Below are 19539 nucleotides of genomic sequence, written 5' to 3'. Positions count from 1 at the left end.
AGGGGCAACTTGATAAATTATTCAAGTAATAAACACGCCATGTCCGTTCCTCGAAACGGGTAAATCGTATAACGAACCTAACTTCGTGCTCGTTAAATTACAACATTGTTTCTCCCGACAGGGTAAAATTATGAAAGGTACGCCTTTTAAGTTTCACCTCTATGGAGAAGCAGTACTTGGCGGTTGTGTCCATAGCGGGAGGGTGGCTGGAAATTGGAATTCTAGACTAACTGTAGACGTTGGCGACTCGACCGACCGACGGTCTGTCGATGTCGACCGTGGGAATTGTGTTTCTTGCACGAACAGTGATTTTCATTTGTATTCCTTCGTCGATAATGTCATTTCACACGGAAAGATGCCGGTAAGATTGTGCCTGGACAACAAACGCATCTTTTCTTTGTGAATACCAATTGATCCTGATGAGAGTTGTTTATTGAAGCTTGTGTTTTGAAGATGTACTGCTCATCGAAATCATTGATATATTGATGTTTTCCGAAGATCATTTTCAGAATTCAAATGAATATATTCCGAAAGCTTTTCAACTAGTAGATAATCTGAATATCAGTAACATAGCCTTTTCAAACACCTTCACAAATAAAGACGGTTGTGCTAGTACTAGTATAGGTAAATATGAAATAGTGATAGAAATTCTCTTTATATCCTCATTTTCTTAGAACTGGGATATGTAAAAATAACATAGGGTTTATATTTAAAAAAATTAAAGTTACCATTAGTATATCACTGAAGTGTTAGAGAGAAAGAAGCTGTGACTACGTCACTGAAGTGTCGGATTGAAAAAATCTTTGACTACGCAACTGCATTCTATATGAGAAAGTGTAAAATTTGTTTTTCGATATAACTGAATTTTACGAAATAGAGGCACCAATTCAAAGAACCGAAAAATGAGTTTTCATTTATAACTTGAATACGAGGATATATTGAAAAATTCTTAGCCTACAGCCCTACAATAGAACCAAACAAAATTTCAATGTCAAAATATTTTATTACTCAACATATTCTCCTCTTAATTGGATACATTTATTACATTGAACTAGCAACGTCTCTAGACCGTTTAAAACAAATGTTTCTTCTTGTTCTGCAAACCAGACCTCCACAGCTTTCATTACCTCCTCGTTGGAAGAAAATTTACGATCTTTCAAATTTTTTTTCAGTTGAGGAAAGAGATGATAGTCGGATGGAGCCAAATCTGGTGAATAAGGGGGGTGTTCTAGTAATTCAAACCCTTAATCACGAATTTTTTGCATGACAACATGAGATTTGTGTACAGGGGCATTGTCCTGCAAAAACTAAACACCTTTGGATAGCTTTCCGCGTCTTTTCTCTTCAATTTTTTCCGAATAGTAATCTCCGGTTATTGTTCTACCCTTATCCAAAAAATCAATCATGATTACTCCATGGCAATCACATAAAATTGAAGCAAGAACTTTCCGAGCAGATTTTTGGACACGAAATTTCTTAGGTCTCAGAGTGTCGCCATTCCATCGATTGTTGCTTTGTTTCTGGATAGTAGAAATGTACCCAAGTCTCATCCATAGTAACAATTCGGTTTAAGAAGTCTACATCGTTTTCAAATCGAGCACAGATCGAACGCGATGCTTCTACCCTTGCACGCTTTTGGTCAACGTTCAAACATTTGGGGATCCATTTTGCAGCAGTTTTTCTCATGTCCAAATTGACGTGGACTATATGATGAACGCGTTCGTATGAAATATTCAGTGCTTCAGATATCCTTTTTAGCCCAATTCGACGGTCTGCTAAAATCATGTCATGAACTGCATCGATATTTTCGGGGAATGACACAGAAACTGGCCTTCCCGATCGGTCATCATCTTCGATGGAAAATTTATCTTTTTGGTTGGGCATATCTTCCTAAAACTGTTTTTCTCTTAACCCTTTTAAATACAGTTATTTGATTAGGGCTCGATACTCCAATTTTTTGATTTTCACAATTTCGGTGGACATCTTCTTTCTTTTAATTAATTGCGTAAATCTGGTTTACTTTTTTGACCTCAAACTTCAGACTGACACTTCTAATCAGTTATTGTTCGTTGCTATGGTAACGCAATGTTTTTTTTGCATGGAACTAGTCTAGGCTAACTAGATATCAATACATCCTCGTACAGAAGAAGATAGAGAGATGCGGTTTTGGCCATAATCCATCTTTTGAAATCGAGGTCGGAAACGTGCCATCTATTTTCCCCAGCTCTTACGGTTACAGAGCTGCTATTCAATCCCATCGAATTTTGTCCACCCTGTACATCCTTCGAAAAGTATGCCCTGATATTTTTCTACAAAAAAGGGGTTGCCTTTAGTAGAGTTCGCGAAATCCTCGTGTACATTGCAAACAAATTCATCATCAAAAGAAGCGGCACGCTTTGAGCTGTCTCTTTGAGCTATCTCTGCATATTCTGAACAAATTGAATTTTTTTATTCGTCATTCACGTGCTTTCATCCGGTTTCAATTAGTTGGATAACAGGCCCGCGACGCCGAGAAATGAAAATAGCCGAGTATTCCGCGTTGCCAAAATTCGGAATAGGCGAATATTTTCGACCGAGCGCTAATGAAAATAAAAAACAACTTTCACTCTAGTCCCGCCGCTACATTGACACTTTTTCACCGCGACGTAACTAGCACACCCGGCTTTCTTCGCGCGTCATACCTGGCAGATTTGAATAATGATAGTTCCTGACGGATGCCGAAAAAAAAAACATCGCATCTCGCCGGACGGAAGTTTTCGATCGCTAATCGAGATTGATACCCCACGTGGCCCGCGCTCCCAGTAGTAGTAGATCGAAATGTGCACCCGTTCATGAACGGATAAATATCCCTTTTTGTCGTTTCGACGCTAACTGGGTCGCTTTCTAATCGACATGCAGATTAGCCGGCTATATTAGATTGACGGGGCCGACGATGACGGTCCGGTGGTGATACGATAGCGGTTAAATTCGATTTTAATAGCGTGCGAGCCACGCGGAACCCGCAACCCGCAATTCAGTCGACGCAATGGGAGAAAATACGCTTTCGATCTTTGGCGCCGGCCGGGTGAAAACGAACTCGTAAATTTTTTGCAGGCTACCGAATTTTGGTCATTTCCCGATCGGAGCGAATCTGGAAACGCGCCGAGAAACTGGGCGAAATTCGTTGTCTACTGAGGGGATCTCGAGAACTATAAAGCAAAAAATGAGATTTTGACGATTTCGAAGAGTTCTCATAACTTTTTTTGTTTGAAGTTACAGATCTGAAACTTGAACCTTCTTTGGCACTTTTATACGTTAAATCTACTGATAAAAGATTTGTTTCTCCTCAATTTGGGTTATCACAACATATGCAAGTTTAAACTGAATAATCATGAGTTTAATTCATGTATTTTTCAAATGCACCGCGTAAACTATTCAAAATCATTCTTCAAATATGAGGTTTTAAAATTTAAATCGCTTCGTTTCTAGTTTACGATTTGACAACAGTGCCTACTAGAAAATAAAAAGAACAATGGCTTGTTCCTAAAATAACAGCTGTTGATTTACAGCCATCATAAGGCGCCTACTCACTAGCGAGCTTCAACAGCAACCGGCCATAAAAATCCCATAAAATTTTACGACCTTCCTCGTTCGTCCCAGACTTCATAGACAGCCGATAGTGTATTTGTTGTCCTTTACTATCAACGCATATGTCAGTCGATGTTGCCAACTTGTGCAATAGAAACGAAACGCTTTAAATTTTAAATGCCCATTTTTATTTTTCATTTTTAAGTACTTAAACTAAGTTTTTTGGGAAACGCTTGAAATGGTTATTTCGAAATGTGACGTTTCAAAGATATTTCATGAAAAATACATCATTTTTGTCAGAAGGAGTATTCTCTATTCAAAAATAGGAAATTCAGTAAAAGTTTGCTTTCAAAAACGAAAGTTCGCCTAGTGATCCGAAATGAAAAAATATTTTGAGCTCGTAAAAAAAAGCCTGCAGAAGGTTCAACTTTCGGATCTGTAACTTCAAAGACAAAAAAGTTATGACAACAGTTCGAAATCGTCAAAATTTCATTTCTTGCTAATAATTCAAAAACAAAGAATCTTTGGAGGCTACGGTTCTTTGTTTCTCTAAAAAAAGCTCGGAAATGTGTCATCCGTTTTTCTTCCAGCTCTTATAGTTCTCAAGATCCCCTCAGTAGACAATGAATTTTGCCAAGCCTGTACGCGAGTAATTGTTAGGAATAGTATACAAGAAGTTTTGAGAGAATTAGCAGCAATATTGAGCTGAAAAGTCGTGCAGTGCACCTACAGATGTAGCGTCTTCACTTCATGATTGTCACCTGGGTGTGCCACAGGATTCCTCAGAGGTATACTATACTGGACTTCAGCCTAAGTCACGGGCATGCGTGTCAATGGTACGGGTCAGATAAAACAAAAGCAAACAAAACCAAAAACAATAAACTCTAGATTATTATGATCCACCATAGCATTATTCTGAGGTATACCACACAGGACTTCAGCCTAAGTCAGACATAAGTGTCAATACTACGGTTCAGATGAACTACAGTTATAGTTTTGACGTTTACCGAACTCAAATGTCAACAAATCCACGATGACAGAACTAACTCTTATCTGACGTTTACCGCAAATACACGATAACGTCAGTTCGACCAAAAAATTCATTTCATTATGGTGGATCTCCTGGCCTTCTTGTCAGTTTAATATTGACGCTAGTTCTCCCAAAACTTCTATTGGACTTTCAGCGTCAATCAACCTGTATTCAATCGCATATCAATCGGTGCTCATCCTTCCCGTTTGTCACAGTTTTCTTCTTTACATTATTCATTCAGTTAGGACATAACATCTCAGAAATCTGAGATAATAACAGCATTCAATTAACAGTTAATGGGAAAATATGTTCTATGCCCATAACACTCACAATCTTCCTGATTGAGTGTAGCTAAGCATATCTCCGTCAGTTTTTGGAATTGCCTCCCAATATGGCGGATTTCAAGACGTTTTCTCGTCAAACCTTTGTCCAATAGGCGTATGGGCTTATACTACTGCGCTATTACTACGAAAAGGCGATAAGGAAAGTATCAACGGGTCACTCAATTTTTCGTTTTGATTTGATTGGTTCTTGAAATAGTCAATAGGTTCCTCAAAATACCGCCGTTTCGGCATCTAGCCACCTGTATTTCAGTCAATGCTACAGCATGCGTCGATTGCTTATTGCTTTCGACGACAAGACCCGCTCCTCGGCACAAATAAGGAAAAAACGGAAAAACGCAGAACCGGGCCAAATATGGCTGTAATACTGCTAACGACACCCGTTGAAACAGCGCGCGCGGCATCGGTCGCCTTGAAAGTTGTCTTTCCATAATGCTGGTAAACGAGATATATAACATAACCAACTACGCCGAGAGACGACTTTTGCGAAAACCAGGCGGGCGTTTTTTTCGTCTTTTACGCACGCACGGTAAAACGGGCCCCTATATGAATTATGAACAGGTCGAGATACTAGGTGGTATTTTTAACGGCGGCAGCCGTCCGAGAAGCGGTAACAAGATGGAGGCCGAGGTACGTTCACCCCCCGTTCTCAGTTTTAGGATAGCCAGGCGAATTTGATCTACTCCGGATCTTAAGGTCTGTACAGGGTGGGCAAAATTGGTGATACCTGAACTACAACTTTTTAACCCAACGGGACAGAGGAAAATGAATGTACCTATGGTTTTTTCGAGAAACTAATAATGCCATCAACTGCATTCCTCTATCTTCTTTTGTTTTTGAGTTTTAGGACAAAATTTAAATTTGGGCGATTTCAACTTTGGTCAGTATCTCCGTTTCGGTTTGTGCTAGGATGCTGAAATAAAAACATTATGGGAACACTTTTCTGTTAGCAATTCAGTGGCGTACTATGATTTTTTCCTACAGGTTTATTTGCTGAGTTATAACATAGAGTTTTGTTTTTTTATGAAAACAGTAGTTTAAAATGACTTAGAAAGAATCGCCATATTTTTACCGTTTCAGAAATGTATTATACATAACCCTCAGTCTTTCTAAGTCATTTTAAGCCCGTCTGTAACAGCCGAGAATTTTCTGGAGAATTCTCTACCAAATTTTGGTAACAAAACGGCAGATATTATTTTGTGTGCAACTGAACAGAGAATTCTACCGAAAGTGCGTATGTAACGGTAAAGAATTCCTGGCGCATGAAATCTCGAGTAAATTTTCTAGAGAATTCTCGGCGGTTCCAAACGGGCTTCAAACTACTGTTTTCATAAGAAAAAATACATTTTTATGTTATACCTCAGCAAATATACCTGTTGGAAAAAAATCATAGTACGCCACTGGATTGCTATCAAAAAAGTGTCTGTATAATGTTTCCATTTCAACATCCTAGCTTAAACGGAGATAATGATCAAAGTTGAAATTTTAATTTTGACCTATAACTCGAAAACAAAAGAAAATAGAGTAATGCAGTTGATGGCATTATTAGTTTCTTGAAAAAAGACGACCGTAATTTGCCATGCATTTTCCTCTATCTCGTTGGGTTGAAAAAGTTGTAATTCAGGTATCACCAATTTTGCCCACCCTGTATAGGCTGAGGCCTTCTGTTTTTAGGGGTTACCATGCCTGGAAATCCCCTGACTTCTTACAAGATGCAAAATTGTAGCTGAAAATATTCTCTGAAACCTGGAAGTGTTTGTAGGTACTCTACTGTACGGCCTAAAAGAGTAGGAAACCTAAAGTAAAAATTTGTCAAGTGTACTAGTAGGCCAGGATATTCACTATTACGAAATTAATTTCATGAATACTGAGGCCAAAAAAACGAGTCAAATCGCTGCCACCTACCCCTTTATGATCGATACTAACCTCACTTTCGTCAAACTATCAAAAGGCTGGATTTTAAAAAAGTATCAGGTGGAAGTTTACAACTTTTTAACCCAATGAGATAGAGGAAAATGAATGGCACATAACGTTCGTCTTTTTACGAGAAACTTCAATACCATTAATTCTATTCCACTATCTTCTTTTGTTTTAAGCCCGTTTGCAACAGCCGAGAATTCTCTGGAGAATTCTCTACAAAATTCTCGCAAGAAAACGGCAGAGATTATTTTGTATGCAACTGAACAGAGAATTCTACCGAAAGTGCGTATGCAACGGTATATAATTCACGGCGCATGAATTTTCGAGCAAATTCTCTTGAGAATTCTCGGCTGTTGCAAACGGGCTTTAGAGTTATAGGCCAAAATTGAAATTTGGGCGATTTCAACTTTGGTCATTATCTCCGTATCTGTTTGTGCTAAGATGCTGAAATAAAAACATTATGGAGACAGGTTTATTTACTGAGCTATAACATAAAGTTGTGTTTTTTCGTATGAAAACAGTAGTTTAAAATGACTTAGAAGGAATCGCCATTTTTTTCCCGTTTCAGAAATATATCATACATCGTCCTCAGTCTTTCAGAGTCATTTTGAACTACTGTTTTCATAAGAAAAAACAAATCTTTATACTATAGCTCAGCAAATATACTTGTTGGAAAAAATCATAGTACGCCACTGGATTGCGTACTTTGGCCTATAGGTAACTCGAAAACAAAAGAAGATAGGGGAATGCAGTTGATGGCATTATTAGTTTCTCGAAAAAATGACGACCGTAATGTGCCATGCATTTTCCTTTATCTCGGTGGGTTGAAAAAGTTGTACTACCCTGTACTGTTTTAGTTTTTTTTTTTCATAAAATGTTTATTTTTGTCCTTTTTAGTATTTTTTATATATTTTTTTTCTGGTTTAGGTGGAGAACAGACACTTCACTGGTGAAATAATTGAATACTTCATGCACATATTCAATCTAATCAGTATGCTGATCAGATTCGAATACGGTTGTCTTTCTTTCTAATTGTTTTTCTCTCTAATTTGAACCATCGTCAACCGAGGTCACTAGCCGACTAACCAACGCAATGGCATAAGTTAATCTACGATAGTCATATATCCAGCCATTATTTCGATATCGTAAGACTTGAATAGTTCCATTCAACTGTGTCGATTTACTTATCTGATGTAATGACAGTATCAAAGCTTCTATTAATATCATTATTATAATGATGTCTATCTGGCAGACTCAATAAACTTCACCGTGTCGCATTCGTTGGAGCGCAACCGCATGTACGTGTGTTACTTGAACGGAACGCGGCCGTCGTGACGCGACCGAGCGTGGCGTTTACGTCCTCCGGTTTTTAACTTAACCTACACATTAATCATACATAAATATGTTCGTCGGACACCTCCGCGAACGAAAAGAAGCGGTGATTTCACCCAGGTGTTAGCCGACTCCCAGGCCGAGGTCCCGATGCAAATCGATTCATTGTTGTTATCCTGGGCGTGAATTGATAAATATTTATGGCGCGAAAAACGTCGAGCCGGCGATTTATCGAAGTTTCGCCTTCTTCGATTGCTCGCCGCCGGAAACGCCGGCGAAAAAAAAAGGATACGCGTCCACTTTCGCCGTTGTCCTTGATGAGGCGTGGGTGTCAGCGCGATTGTCCGATCCTTTCGTCGATTTCCGCTCGTACCCAGCGTTCTGGTAGGGCTGGCCGTTTACCGTGGAGCCGAACCCATTGAACTAAGTCTGCTTCTGACGAAAATGATGTATTTTTTATGAAATATCTTTGAAACGTCACATTTTGGAATAACTATTTCAAACGTTTCCCGAAAATAATTATTTTAAGTACTTAAAAATATTAATAAATATAATAATATATATATAATAAATAATAAACTGGGTATTTAAAATTTACAGCGTTTCGTTTCTATTGCACAAGTTGGCAACATCGACTGAAATGTGCGGTGATAATAAAGGACAACAAATACACTATCTTGATGCGATGGACAAAAATGGCTGTCTATGAAGTCTGCGACGAACGGGGAAGGTCCTAAAATTTTATGGGATTTTTACGGCCGGTTGCTGTTGAGGCTCGGCAGTGAGTTCGCGCCTTATGATGGCTGTAAATCAACAGCTGTTATTTTATAAACAAGCCATTGTTATTTTTATTTTCAAGTAGGCGTTGTTGCCAAATCGTAAACTAGAAACGAAGCGATTTAAATTAGACTTGTTCGTAGATTGGTTTGCAACGGTTGTGAACTGTACGGAGCAAGCGCAAATTGATTTTCGCTACCCTAAATTGGAATTGCGCTTGCTCTGCACAGTTCAAAACCGTTGCAAACCACTCTAGGAACAAACCTCATATTTGAAGAATGATTTTGAAAAGTTTCCGCGGTGCGTTTGAAAAATTCATGAATGAAACTCATAATTTTTCAGTTCGGACTAGCATATGCTGTGATAACCCAATTTCCTATGATCCAAGCCCCGTAAATATTTATCTACACGGTCATTGGATCTTGATCAACAATATGAATGAAGAACTTGTGAACTTGGCTACCACTGCAGTTTGTATTTATGTGAAGAAAAAAGAAGAAACTAAAAAAGCAGTGGCAGAATGAACGGTTTGCCACTCCAAATGAATCAACTCTTCTTCGATTGATTAAACACCTAAAGTTAGAACCTACTAACTAGCGTAAAAACCTCCATATGAACATGTCACATATTACTAGAAATGGTTACAACTATCCATGTCCACCTGAAAAAGTTGCTCGAATATTCCTGTATGCTTAGATTCTGGAGCAGATCTTCGTAGATTTCTGCATCGTCCTCGAAGAAGGAGAAGAAAGATCTGATACAGGATCGGATGTCCGAGATGTGAGCCACAAATAATAAGGGCCCAAGCTCAGACCCCTGTGGTACTCCACTCAGAACTGGTTGGTTGTTGTTACTAGATATTGTTTCCATTTGAAAGATTCTAAATAATTCCGAAGTACATTATTAGAATAGATTCTCTCGAAAACGGTTGCATCCCACGAACAAGAGGCTGATATACTTTTTTTTCCTAAAAATATACCTTCTATAAGATTTTATTTTCAAAATGCTGAAAATGATACAAGAAGAAAAGTTTGGGCATTTGGTTATTGACTAACCTGGTTCATTTATTGTACGTTGTTCCATGGAGACTGATCTAAGTATCTGATTATCAGTAAGAACATAGTACATACATCTCCCCAGTGGATTCCTTCAGGGTATGGCTGCCTCAGGAGGCACCTATGTATGGTTCTAACATAATCTAATGAGTGCAGAGCCTGTGGGGAGGATTAGCCTTCTACTTTGGAAGAATTTGTGAGAGCGTGCTGATCCCAAATACTAAAGTTCATCAGCGCTTTGAAACTGGGAGGCGAGCTTTAGGAGGACTTAGTTGTGAGAAAAGTTACAATCTACAGGAAATCTACTCTGTTCATTTAATGAACAAAAACAATAAAAAATTTGTTAGTATGTATATAGACCCTTATTATTGTATTAAAGGTATGGTGGTATGTAGGACTCCACAACTTTTATTATTTACTGTACTTATCTTATCTATACAGTTTGCTATCGTCCACGAAAAACGGTCTACAGTGTCTACACTATCTAAGGAACTTAAATTCCTGTTTATCCGCTATATTCTATGCCTTAATATGGTATTGGATTGTCGCTCTCGATCTTGCGGTGCACGCGCCGCTGCCGCTTATATATCAGACCGCTTCAAGACGCGTATCCACATTGAACCGTTGGACGGCCGTACCGATAGGTCACAACATTCGAATCGGCAATTTAAAATCGATGACCGATAGTTCGTTCCTTCACGCACGTTAAGAGGGTCAGTTTGAACACTGGGGCTCGTAAATCAGCCTTGTACGTTGACCTCGTCCGCCGATCCAGATCCGAAGACGTCTTGCTGCCACTCTCCGTACCCAGAAACGCCGGCGGGCTATCGAGGTGGGCGAAGGACGTTCTCGCGAAATTCCAAATAGGCGTGCGGACCCCTTCGCTTTCTGTGTATATGGTATCGCGAGCCGAGCGTACGTTGGCGTTCGCGCTAGAGGAGGCCGACGTTCTCCATGTTCGGCGTCTTCAATGACTTTCAACGGGACGCGAACAAAACGCCGATTTTCGATCCAGTGTGTCTCGAACCGAGCCGTCAGGAGTCTCATGCGGTCGTTCGTCCGGCAGGCGAACCGTTTCCGTCAGTGAGATTTTGAGGATTTTTTGAGGTGCGTAGATCTCGTGTCCGTTCGCTTGAAATATTCGCGAGCAGATTGTGGAGTTTAACGCGTAATATGGTGGTTAACAGGATATACACGCAGTGCGAGACCGAACGGGAAAAGTTCCTGTGGAATTTCGACAGGTATTGTGTAGTTCATTCATTCTCGCTCTTGGGTTTATTTTAGATGATGATCTCACTGTTTCTTAGAGTTGTCACTGGGCAGTTTGAGGTTTAAATATTGTTACCGAATGTTCTATTGGATGTCCTGTTCTAAAGTGTGTTCCGACCTTCAGCTGTCTAATAAGACAAAGTGTTCTGGTGAATTGCATTAGTTGCAGTGATCTCATGGTGAGCATGATTCCTTATCCGTTCTTCACAGATGAAGAAGGAAGGAAATGTAAAAGAACCTCTGATTTTTACGTACAAGAATAGCTGGATTACACATCGATGCAATTTAGCACTTCCAAACATTTCCCTATTATTATCTTCCTTTGTACTGGGTGCGGCAGTGCGGATTTACGAGTTTCAAAGGGCTATAAAAAAACGGTAAAAGTCGGCTAAAAATGGTTTTTCATTCGAATCAGTGGAACATATAGTTTTTGTACTCAAGTTTCGATTATTTTGAAAACGATATCGGTAGGATGGCGGGCCTCGGCAGCGATATACTGATATAGTCGATTTCGGAAGTTTCCAAGCGCTTACGCAACGTATAGCAAGCGGTATGGTCAGTATTTCTTCGTTTATTCGCTGCTTGAGTTGTGGCAGGTTGTGTGGACGATGTTTGGAGACCCTAGCTTTGAGGTAGCTCCAAAGAAAGATGTCGCAGATGCTTTCGACCCAATCGAGGTACGGTGGACCTAATTTTTACACTGCGACAGTTGCAAGAAAAGCTCTATATAGCCTCCATACCAACAACACAATACAGCATAATGGCTTACAACCGACTATTTCTAAACCAACTCTGGAATAAAGCAAGGCTGCGTGTTAGCGCCCTTACTATTCAATATTTTCGCCATAGCTGTCTCAATAATTGCTGACATGAGTATGCCTGTAAGAGGTGTTGGAATAAGTTTCAGATTTGATGAATGCCTGTTTAGCCTTAAGCGCATCTAGAGTAAAAACCCGTGCAAAGTTTATCACGGAACATCCATATGCAGACGACAGCGCATATCGCTAGCAGCTCAGAGGATTTACAAATAATAGGCGCTTTCTTTTTGGTGCTTCATGCACCGGTACAGCTCCGGGCTTCTCGCCCCTGAGCTGTTCCCAAATAAAACGGTTATTAGTGCGCCAACTGCGCGCAGCGAGTTGGATGATCAGCTGTTGAGCAAAATGACAAGAGACAAGTCCGGATTCGCGGTTCTTTGGATTATTTGTTTTCAGTTTGACGTTAAAGTCGTTGATTATTAATAAGTTTCACTATTTTTTCGAAATCTATTTGGTTGAAAAACTTGATTTACCGGGTAAACATTACCCTTTCTTTGCTATGGAGAGTAAAAATATACGAAATACTGGATATGTCTGTAGATGTAAAACTTGAAAAAATTATTTAACAATGATTTCATCTCTTAAAGCTTCATTAATAATCCTCTTTGGTAAAAGTAGGTAAAGAGTGTTCTGATTTTACGAAAATTGCATTCAAGTACGTGAAATATCATCTTATTTGAAATGAAATGCTACATTTTCACTTATGGGCGCTACTAATCTGAAGCTTGTCGTTTATTCATTTGATCGATCTCTGAAAATTATGCATTCATGAAAAAAAGGATTAGTTCACTCTTCAAACCTGAAAGAACGAATCCTTTCTTCATTCAAAATCATTCAGTTCTAATTTCATCTAACATTGATTCTTTATTCATTTACTCAATAAAAAAACGAACTGACAGCTTCAATTGACGAAAAAATCAATCTTAGGTGGTCCATAAGGTGTATTACAGCCTTTTTATAGTATTAATCCACAATTTTCAACAATACACGACTTCTAATATTAGATGACATATGTAAACATAACCAAGAAGTTTGTTTACGGGCTTCAAGCCCTCGACGTGCACCAGCATTTCGGTTGGTGCAAGAGGGGGCAGGGGAAGGGAACGCGAGCTGCTCCGGTGCTTCACGCCCCAATCAAAAAGAACGCGTCGGTGCTCGAGCGAGATGCACCGGAGCTGCCCAGGAGCTGCTCAAACGGTCAAAAAGAAAGCGTAAATTGTTGGACACCTATAAACACATATACGAAGCTTTAGGCCCTAGACTCAATATTGACAAAACCAAAATCCTGGTAAGTCCGCTAGAAAGCCTTCAAACAGATATCAGCCTGGAGGATGAAACTGTAGAACAGGTTTAGCAGTTCATATACTTGGGAAGTTTCATAAATACTAGGGCTAACCTGGACACGGAAATACACAATTCGGCATCACGGGCATTCTGGAAGCTGAAGGACAGAATGTTTCAAAATCACGACCTCAATCTGAAGACCACGACAGCTGTTTACAAAGCAGTGGTCCTCCCAACGCTTCTTTACGGAAGCGAAAGCTGGACGCCCTACAGGCGACATAAGTAAAACAGCATGAACAAACGCAACAACGTCATCTAAGACAAATAATACACATCAGATGGTTCCACAGAGTTTCAAATGCAGAAGTCTTGCAGCGCGCGAGTTGTATAACAATCAAGTAACGAGGGCCTGACTCAGATGGAGTGGCCACATTCTGAGGATACAAGACACAAGGCAAAATAGCTCTGTATAATGTCACTGATTTTCCAATCTTCAGAAGACATCGATATACCTGCAAAGCTTTACGAGTTTCCTTATCATAAGACAGAGTTCGGAGCGGAGGTGTACGGTCCGTTACGAGCCAGAATACCCAATAATAATTATCGTAATTTCTCCCTATCGCCATGCAATTCCGAACGGAATCGTGTAAAAGCAATAACAAGTTACCATTACAATGCCAATTACCAATTAACAATAGCTATATCGAATAAAACTCGCTCCCACGCCCGTTTTCCGTGTTATGCAACGGTAACAATCGCGTTTCTATTAATTGACTGTCAATATTTATACTCGCAACGGTCACAACTCGATAACCACCTCCGCGACTGGACACTTCATCGAGATTCGTTTTTAAATCCTTACGAAATAGTATCTTGGGGAAAGCCGGCCTTGATGCCGGACATAATCGGCTGAAACATCTGCTACCGATCGCTGTTTTGATCGACGCCGACCCACGAAATGTTGGTACGATCGGTTTGTTCGGTTTTGTAATAATTAGGAAATTAGGCCAGTGTTTGGTTGGTGGGGAGTTGGATTTAGTGGTATTTCCCTGTTTGGCTATCCTCGTTTCGAACACGAAATGAACGTTAACCTTCAATATATAGTTATTTGCAAAACATTCCATTCCCTTTGAAAGAATCCAAACCAGGATATTGAATAAAAAATCCTCATACATAAAAAAATGCACCAGAGAGACAATATGGCCGAATCTTCAAGAACTGGATCATTTCAAAAAGTTTAATACTGCAAAATCTGAAGGGTATTTGGATCTTAATGAAAAATGCTGTTGAGAGGTTAAAAAAACTCCAGATCAGTTGGTTACAGAATACCTTGCCAACGTAAACAGTGCTTTGGCGAGAATTTTTTATTAGGATTTAGGGCTAGGACTTAGCCTGCTTGGTTCATCAGAACCAAAGGGATACCCTTCTTAGAACTTAGAACTGGGGAGTTAGCATGGCGATGTGGTACAGTTGTTGACTTACTCTGGAGTATTCTTCTGTGGTGGACCACTTTTTCGACAATTTTTCTCAACACTATCACAGAAAACGCTGATACATCGAGAAACTATAGAAGGATTGACAATCTACAGCAACATTGAAGTGTTCGATCCTGACGTCGCTGAAACATTTATCAATGTTGGATTGATGTAGCCGATATATCATTGAAACAAACATATTCTACGATTTTCACAAAATTCACCTCCACCCACTTGAAGATGCTATTGATTGCCTTTGTGTCGTGGTTTAAAAACTTATTTTTGTGAAAATCGTATAATCTGGTTCTAGTTCATTTATGAATGGACTCGCCTTCTAGTTTACCGCCATTTCCCAGTAGGATTCAATAATGAATGCTTTTAGCGCGTCGATGAAGACCATCTGCTGTGTCTATGAAGTGAAGAAAGCAGGGTAAAAAAACCACAAAACACATAAACACTCCATTTTAACAGAAGTTAAAATGCTTCATCGACATGAATCATAAATCAGCGAGTTTTTTTCCTTTACGCCAGAACGTCTAATCTAGGTTTATATCCTTCGTGAAATTGGCCCTAAAATGATCACTGTTCATATTTGAATCATCGGCGGTTGTATCTAACGGTTGATTTTTGTCTTTCAGGTCGGCGTTGCAGACCCTGCACAAGGCCAGTTCGAAAGCGCGCGAGCAAAACTACTTCCAGGCCGGTCTGACCCACGGTTGGGTGGATTACTATGAGGCCAGGATCGAATCGGACCGATCGTGTCTCAACGAGTGGCACGCCATGGACAACCTGGAGTCGAAACGACCCCCGTCTCCCGATTCCATCAGAACGAAGCCCACGGAGAGGGAGGAGACCGAACGGGTGATCAGGAGCACCCTGAAGGAAATCATGATGTCCGTGGACCTCGACGAGGTCACCAGCAAGTATATACGTACAAGGTGAGTTGCACCAGGGCCTGGAACACGATCCGGCAACACCGCCGACCCTACAAATATAAAGGCCCACCCGACCTCTCTATAATGTGCTAGATACCTTGTAAGAGTTTTGATAGGGCATTAAATGAAATTCCTCAGGAGGTATAACTGAAGGTATACTCTGGCCGGTAATCTCTGAGATATTGCCGAAGAGTTCATATTGACTACCTGAAATCCTATTTAAATATGAGGGGTTCAGAGCTGAAGTGAACCAAGTCCATGCAGCCTAGTTTTGAGATGAATGGCTTAGAAGTTGTTTATCACCAATTATTTCAAAAGTGACTTCTTTATTTATTATTATTCTTAGGTAAGGACATGCTTACATTTTAACCTTTCAAAATCTAAAGAAGTTAATTGGTGATAAACAACTTCTAAGCCATTCATCTCAAAACTAGGCTGCATGGACTTGGTTCACTTCAGCTCTGAACCCTCATATGCCATTGATTTCGACAATTATTATTATTATTTTCGTTCTGTTGATATTAATTTTGCCAACGCTTATCCTGTAGTAAATAAGGTACTCTCGACTTGAAAGTCTTTGTTTTGCAGATTAGAGGAAGAATTAGACGTGGATTTGGGAGAGTACAAGTCTTTCATTGACCAAGAAATGTTGACGATTCTTGGCCAGATGGATGCCCCAACAGAAATTTTCGAGCATGTCTACTTGGGGTCTGAGTGGAATGCTTCTAACTTCGAGGAATTGAGGAAGAATGGGTAAGTTTCGACCCATTATATTTTCCCAGCAGGATTTTGTTCGAAAATAATCGAATCCAATTGAATCTTCATCATCAGTATCATTAATATAAACAATAAAAAATACTGAATCTCTTTTGAGTACCCTGCAATGGGGAATTCTCCTCAATTTGGGTTATCACAGCATATGCAAGTTTAAACTGAATAATTATGAGTTTCATTCATTAAATTTTCAAATGCACCGCGGAAACTATTCAAAATCATTCTTCAAATTTGAGGTTTTAAAATTTTAATCGCTTCGTTTCTAGTTTACGATTTGGCAACAGCGCCTACTAGAAAATAAAAAGAACAATGGCTTGTTTATAAAATGAAAGCTGTTGATTTACAGCCTTCATAAGGCGCGTACTCAGTTGCGAGCCTCAACAGCAACCGGCCGTAAAAATCCCATAAAATTTTACGATCTTCCTCGTTCGTCGCAGACCTTATAGACAGCCATCTTTGTCTACCTCATCAAAAGAGTGTGTTTGTTGTCCTTTATTATCAACGCATATTTCAGTCGATGTTGCCAACTTGTATAATAGAAACGAAACGCTTTAAATTTTAAATACCCATTTTTATTTTAGGAGTATTCCCTATTGATACATTCTTTATTTTTGCAGGGTTGGCCATATCCTCAACGTGACCAAGGAGATCGATAACTTCTTTCCCGGTACATTCGACTACCTCAACATCCGAGTATACGACGACGAAAAAACCGATCTGCTCAAGCATTGGGACGACACCTTTAAATATATCACAAAAGCGAGAAACGCAGGTTCAAAAGTGCTGGTACACTGCAAAATGGGAGTCAGTAGATCAGCGTCCGTTGTGATAGCGTACGCCATGAAGGCCTACAATTGGGACTTCAAGACTGCGTGGAAACACGTCAAGGGGAAGAGAACCTGCATCAAGCCAAATACCGCCTTCTTGGCGCAGCTGGAAACTTACAGAGGTACCATGAGTCGTAAGTGACTCATTGAGAAAATCTAACGAAACGTCGTCTTTTAGGTATATTGGACGCGATGCAAAACAAGGAGAAACTGCAGAGATCAAAGTCTGAAACTAATCTGAAAAAGAGCGAGGGTGGAACACACAAGAATCCTAAGGTTCTGATTGGAAGCGAGCCAACGCCTATCATCAGAGCTCTGGATCAACGCACAACCGAAGGGATGTCCGGAATAGAATTGAGGAATTTAGGGTAAGGGTTGAGCAATGTGTGAGTGATATTGTAAACACGGTACTCATCGCAGTTCGAAGTATCGATTACAATTTCGGCAGGACGAGGCGGTCTTTTCATAATAATAATAATAACTGTCATTTATTGACCACAGTCAAAGGCCATCGACCAAAGTCCTTCAGCCTTCTACATTTAGATACATCGATGTAGCAAAAAAAAAAAAAAAGGTTAGACTATTATATACTAAATTGGGTTAATTTTTTATTGATCTACATAGCCATGGACTTGAGACTGTCCATGATTGTTTGGTCTGGAAATTTTCTGGGTGGGTTGCTCGCTGTATCTCTGTGGAACATGCCATATATATCCTCCAGTTCTTTGACCCGATTGAAAAATCTGCCATTTAAAATTTTCAGTCTTTCTATTATTGGCTGTATTTTGGTCTTTCTGTAGAGTAGGGTCTTTTCATGTTTGTAAGAATCGATCGAGTTTTTGAAATTTACCGAAATTTCTGTCCCTTTTAAGGAATTCTTTTCTCGTCAGTTATGAGGATTTTTCGAACGAATTTCATTTCAGATTATGAAAGAATTATCCTCAAATAGGAGAATATTTTTTGTTTAGATTACTCTACGCTGCGCCACCTAGTGTCAATTTTACTAAATCGTTTGTCTGCATCGGGAAACGAGGTTAAAGGAGCAGATTTTGGTGGTTCCATAACGGTCTATCAGCCCATAATTCATATAGTTTGAACATTGTTTACATTTTACACCAGAATAAATAGATAAATATCCCATGTTGATTGGAAATATAATATGTACTACCAAACCAACATCCACTGTAACCCAGTAATATTTTGAAGATGGAGATAATGAAGTAATTTTTCCAAGGTTATTTTCAGCCTGAATATTTTCATCTAAAAAGACCAAGAAAATGCCAAAAAAATTGAGTTTTTGTTCGAGGAAAGAAAATTTCCTTAAAGTTTTTCGTATCTAGAATTACACCTTGTATGTACAGGTCAAAGAATCATCCTGTACTGTTTTGAACTTGAAAGAAAATTAAGTTGGGTTTTCTTCATCAGGTTGCGACCGAAATCCTGGTCGCCAGACTGCGGCATAACCAAAGAATTGACGACGGTCGGTAAATCGTCGCCCGTTTTTCTATCCCTGGAGGATCTCAGCCAGAAGTCCTCGTCGAGGGAGTCGGTGAGAAATTCGCAGCACACGCCAGACAGAAGGTCCTTTCTTCCTCGACACATGCTGATGCCCTGCGATAACGGAGAATCGTACAGCGTGTCGCCGAATCAGATCGTTCACTTGCCCGGACAGCATGCCGACACCTGCGTCATAGCGTCCGTCAAAGACAGGATCATCGAGCTGGAATCGAACGCGGAACAGAAATTGATCGATCGGAAGAAGCTGGTTCTTAATCTGGCCAATCAGATTGATGCGATCTCGAGCGAGGTATGTTTGTCGATTTTTAATTTTCGCCAATGGCGGTGTTTGAAACGATTATAGTTTATCAAGTTTTGCATGCCTGATCAAAATTTGGATATTAACAGCATTTCTTACAACTTTCACCTGAACTTTCATAGTTTCCAAAATTTTCTAATATCGTTTTGTGTTATATTCCCACACCAAGTTTTTATGTTTATATACATATTTTATCTGCGCTTTTTCTTATATGTCATGTATGTATGTTTTTCCATCTAACAAATTCCTACCCTAGCGAATTATTATGGACTAATCTGGAAAGTTGAACCAGAAACATAAATTTCATCTCGAATTTCTC

General features: G+C 39.6%; 1 protein-coding gene across 6 annotated transcripts in view; it reads left to right on the top strand.

Moving 5' to 3' along the window:
• The window catches only part of LOC123313216 (protein phosphatase Slingshot), a 156429-nt gene that overhangs the window by 133463 nt on the left and 3427 nt on the right, over positions 1–19539 (top strand). For 5 of the 6 annotated variants that reach the window (XM_044897978.1, XM_044897976.1, XM_044897977.1 and 2 more), the window contains 5 exons: positions 15507–15806; positions 16392–16556; positions 17195–17526; positions 17583–17772; positions 18830–19211. In XM_044897978.1, coding sequence (XP_044753913.1) covers positions 15507–15806; positions 16392–16556; positions 17195–17526; positions 17583–17772; positions 18830–19211 — 1369 coding nt within the window. Of the gene's footprint in view, positions 1–10737; positions 11264–15506; positions 15807–16391; positions 16557–17194; positions 17527–17582; positions 17773–18829; positions 19212–19539 lie in introns of those variants that run through there. The other variant, XM_044897981.1, reaches the window with a different exon arrangement.

Source organism: Coccinella septempunctata, chromosome 5 (assembly GCF_907165205.1).
Source record: "Coccinella septempunctata chromosome 5, icCocSept1.1, whole genome shotgun sequence".
Lineage (NCBI taxonomy): Eukaryota > Metazoa > Arthropoda > Insecta > Coleoptera > Coccinellidae > Coccinella > Coccinella septempunctata.
Note: the sequence above shows the minus strand (reverse complement) of the source record. Positions and strands in the feature narration are given on the sequence as shown.